At 28.8% G+C, this 4,476-nt stretch overlaps 1 protein-coding gene across 1 annotated transcript; it reads left to right on the top strand.

Annotated features, from left to right (window-relative positions):
* The first annotated feature begins 1,876 nt into the window (after nt 1-1,876).
* On the top strand, nt 1,877-3,780 carry LOC111640541. The gene is made up of 3 exons (XM_023386555.1): nt 1,877-2,068; nt 2,262-2,448; nt 3,635-3,780. The coding sequence occupies exons 1-3, from the start codon at nt 1,937-1,939 to the stop codon at nt 3,715-3,717; spliced, it is 402 nt and encodes a 133-aa protein (XP_023242323.1). The 5' UTR covers nt 1,877-1,936; the 3' UTR covers nt 3,718-3,780.
* The last annotated feature ends 696 nt before the right edge of the window (nt 3,781-4,476 follow it).

The raw sequence follows: 4,476 nt of genomic DNA, 5'->3' as shown, positions 1-4,476 counted from the left end.
TTTCGTTTTAACGTTCCTTATATTATAGTATTTGATTTATATAACTACAAAGGTTATCTTACGTAAGGGTTTATCACACCAATCTAAAGCTTACAAATTCTTCATTCCTCTACTGTATATAATTTAAACCCTGACCTTTGCACTTAATATAATTAAAATACTATAATATAATAGAAGCGTTAGAAGTACGAAATAATCTAATAATTTTCGTATATCTACAGTACTTATTTTTCCCCGGGCAACGCCGGTTACCTACTAGTGAAATAATATATTGAAATTTGTAAGAATTCTTGATTTAAATAAATAAAACACATAAATTATACTGGATATATGATTATAATGTTTCTCCTTGAATCACTTTTCCTGGTATTTTTGTAATTTTTTAAAAATATTTTGATAATAAATCAATTTTATTGTACTGTATATTCTTAGCAAACTTCGTCATATAATTCTTTCTTAAAATGTTATTTTTAATAAGTCTGATGTCATTATGTATTTTTCGTAATAATTACGGATATTTCGATATTATTTATTTATATACAAAGAAAATATATTATAAATTTGAGTTTTTCTTCAACAAATATACACATATTTACGTGTGTATTATGCAATTTTTTCGCGTGAAGAAAAAATTAACATTATTTTTCTATTCGGTTTGAAACTCACGTAAAATTATAATAATTTCTTACTTCTAAACATTCCAAATATTCTATGTTTCGCTGAAGGTTATTGAAACGTCTACATCTTTGAAAACTATTGTTATATTCGTCAGACGAACGTTAATTATTCCACGTTTGATGTAATTGCTTTTGCACAGGTGAGCAACTCTTATAATTACAACCAGAATAGCTTCAATATAAAAAAAAAGAAAATCACAGAAAATAACAGAAATTATATTTCAATCTCCAGACAATTTATAATTTTTATTGCAGACGAACATAAGTCCGTGCAACAGAAGTTTTTAGCTTTCTGTGACATGAATATGTAAAATTACTAAATACCTTTTGCTATATATTTTTAAATAGAGTTATAATTGGGCTACAATTTTAAAAAATTGTAGAGCTATAAATTTCCACTGTCGTCTGTCCGTCTGTCTATTTGTCTGTCCATCTCGAGAACGGAGATACATAGAAAAAAAAAAAAACAGATGAAATGTGAAAATCATAGGGACAGGAAAACCCGATTAACTATATAGGATCATCCGATGCAAACCGGAAATCACTCAATTCAAATATTTCTCCTGAAAGATTTTAGATAGATGACCGGCACAACTCTATTGTTAAAGGAAAAGTATAACGTATAAATGCAAGCCAATACTAACTTGTGGTGGAGCCTCATTAAATTAAATTAAATTAAAAATATGATTAAAAATTGCAGCCCGGCATCGCGATGCTGTCACAATAAATAATTGCTCGTTGAAATGTATGTTAACAAAATTAAACATAGAAGAACAGAAAGTATACAACAAGAAAAAAAAATAAAATCAGTTATTAATATCTTCATATTAAATAATTAATCAGAAGTAAATTTACATAAATGGCTTAAATTAAAAAAAAATCAAAATAGAAATCATATCAATTACTTGTTCTTTCAATACACCTTTGGATTTTTCCGTATTCCTCTTATAAATTTTTTTTACAGAAAGTAATAATGGAAAAATAATAATTCTAATAAACAGAGCAAGGTGAACCCTATATCTGATTATTAGACAGGCTTATATTTTCTTTTTATTATTTATTAAATATAAGATTTATGACATTGATAAGTTAATCGAATAAAGTTAATTAATTTTTTTATGAAATTAGATCCGTGAAATTTGATAAAATTTCTCTATTCATTGGACGAATCAAAAGTGACGTTACAGAGATATTACAGCAGAAAACAGAATGAAATAATAAGAAAGAAGAGATTCACAAGTGAAAAGACAGAAAGAATCATGACTGTCGCATTTCTTATTTTAGCTCTTTGCTGCTTGCTGACCCGAGTGACAATAACACAGAATCGCCGTTTCCATCCTTCGTGGGAAATGGAAACTGAAATGGAAATAGATCTTCTAGGAAATCCAGTTGTGAGTTAATATTTTTACTAACTTTTATAAGAAGAATTTCTACAAATAAATGCAAAAATTTACTTCTGACATAATTATTCTTGTTCATTATTAAGTATAATTTAGTCGACAAGTCACACTAAATTGAAAGGTTTCTTTATACTGCTTAGCGTATTGGTTTTATTGGTAACGAAAGATTAATTATTTTGTGTAGAAAATGCGTTCAAATTTACCCAATATTGCACCTTGCCGTAACAGCATGGAATGTAGTAGCGGATGTTGCGTCCAATTTCGTAAGAATCGGATGTGTTTAGCTCGAGCTGAATACGGAGAACGGTGTACCGTGGATCAAGTGAAAGGGGGAGTGTTTGATCAGTACTGTCCCTGTAAAAACTCATCATGTAAGTATAAATTCCGTTTAATTAAGCACTGTATTAAAATGTTAGATCTCTATTCCAAAATTATCTACTTTACGTACAGTACGTACTTCCAAGTGTTCGAAGAAATAGTTTGAGATTATGAAAATTCTTATAAAGAGTAATTATTGTCTGAAATGTGACTTCTAGATTGGCTTATTTTAAATAATGCTAATCTAGATCCACCATATTGGTACGAAGTGAATACTTTTGTTTATAATTTCGGCTATTTTCTCTGTGGGCATAAACAGGATCTATTTTGTATGCCAATAATGGGTTCGGTGCGACTCAGAAAAAAAGCTGCAGAGCGATGAAAAATTGCCGGGAACACCGATGAAAACTATTTGGAGATGCTCTCCAGGAATTTTTCATGAAATGATTGAAAATGAGTTTTAGAGTGTTTATAAATAGAAACGTATATATATACTAGCTGCAAGGACCCGCTTCGCTGGGTTTTTATTTATGGGCAAAAAGTAACGATAGTGAAGATTAAGATAATTACATTATAGCCAATCTTACCCGTTTTCACNAAAGAATAAATAATTTATTAATAAATATTGCATCTGTAGGTATTTTCTATTTTCTATTGATTAAAAAGACCAATAAAATTCTGTAAAATGTTTCGGCCATAAATTTACAATCGAATGTTTATAAAATTTCCATTCTACTGTAAAAACTTTAACATAAATAGAATTCTAGATGAAGTTATTATAAGCGTGTAAGATTTGATCTAGTAAAAAAATTCAGTATATACTATTATTAATAGTATATGGTATGTATATCTATATATGTATATGTGTGTGTCCCTATATATATATATATAGGGACACACACGTCCATTTATATATATATATATAAATGGACGTGTGTGTCCCTATATATATATATATAGGGACACACACATATACATATATAGATATACATACCATATACTATTAATAATAGTATATACTGAATTTTTTTACTAGATCAAATCTTACACGCTTATAATAACTTCATCTAGAATTCTATTTATGTTAAAGTTTTTACAGTAGAATGGAAATTTTATAAACATTCGATTGTAAATTTATGGCCGAAACATTTTACAGAATTTTATTGGTCTTTTTAATCAATAGAAAATAGAAAATACCTACAGATGCAATATTTATTAATAAATTATTTATTCTTTCAGTTGTTTGTGACACTGTGTCACCAGAACCCTCGTGCCAGTACGTACTGTTATTCAACTTTAATGGTTTGGGTCCTCATTTGTAATATGAATAAGTTTCCAAATTTAAAATTAATAATCAAGAATATTTTACGGCAATTTTTATATATTTGTAACATTAAACAATTATTTTTAAAGTAAACGTTTATAAATATTTGTAATATTTTTGGAAATTATGGTATTATGTAAATGATGCATTTTAATAAAAATAAATGAAATTTAAAACGTATGCTGTCATTTATGTTTAATATGTATTATTTACAAAAGTTTTAAGACTAATTATAAGGTTAATTTATGTTAAAAACATACCAAACTATTGACTGATTTATACGTTAACGGCAGATACCAACACATTGGCTTCAATATATCCTGAAAACAATACGCTAGACTATAATTTCATCTATTACGATCGAATTTGATCCTAACCGTGTTGCCGAGCATGAATGAGAAACAAAAAATTGCACTTTCACTCGTAGTACTCGAGTTAAATTATAAGAGTGAATACAGTCATACCCCGACTTACGCTACCCCGACTTACGCGAACCCGGAGTTACGCGATTTTCAAATCTCGTCGATTCGTCTTTTGTTTGAGCGCCACGCAACTCTTGATTATTCACTCCCCCCACACTATTGTTCAGCTTAATGTTCGGACGTGTCGCGCGGAATCGACGCATAGCTACAATTTATTTTGTGTAATTTATTTCTGTTTGTTACATCTACAGAGGCTTGAGAGTCTCTATGTGATGATTTCTTGTAACCGTGAACGAACCAAAAGGCGAGATAAGATTAACGAGAACATTTATTAG

The sequence above is a fragment of the Centruroides sculpturatus genome, unplaced genomic scaffold (genome assembly GCF_000671375.1).
Source record: "Centruroides sculpturatus isolate CEXI.00-Female unplaced genomic scaffold, Cexi_2.0 scaffold1173, whole genome shotgun sequence".
Taxonomy (NCBI): Eukaryota; Metazoa; Arthropoda; class Arachnida; order Scorpiones; family Buthidae; genus Centruroides; species Centruroides sculpturatus.
This window is presented reverse-complemented; position numbering and strand designations above follow the sequence as displayed.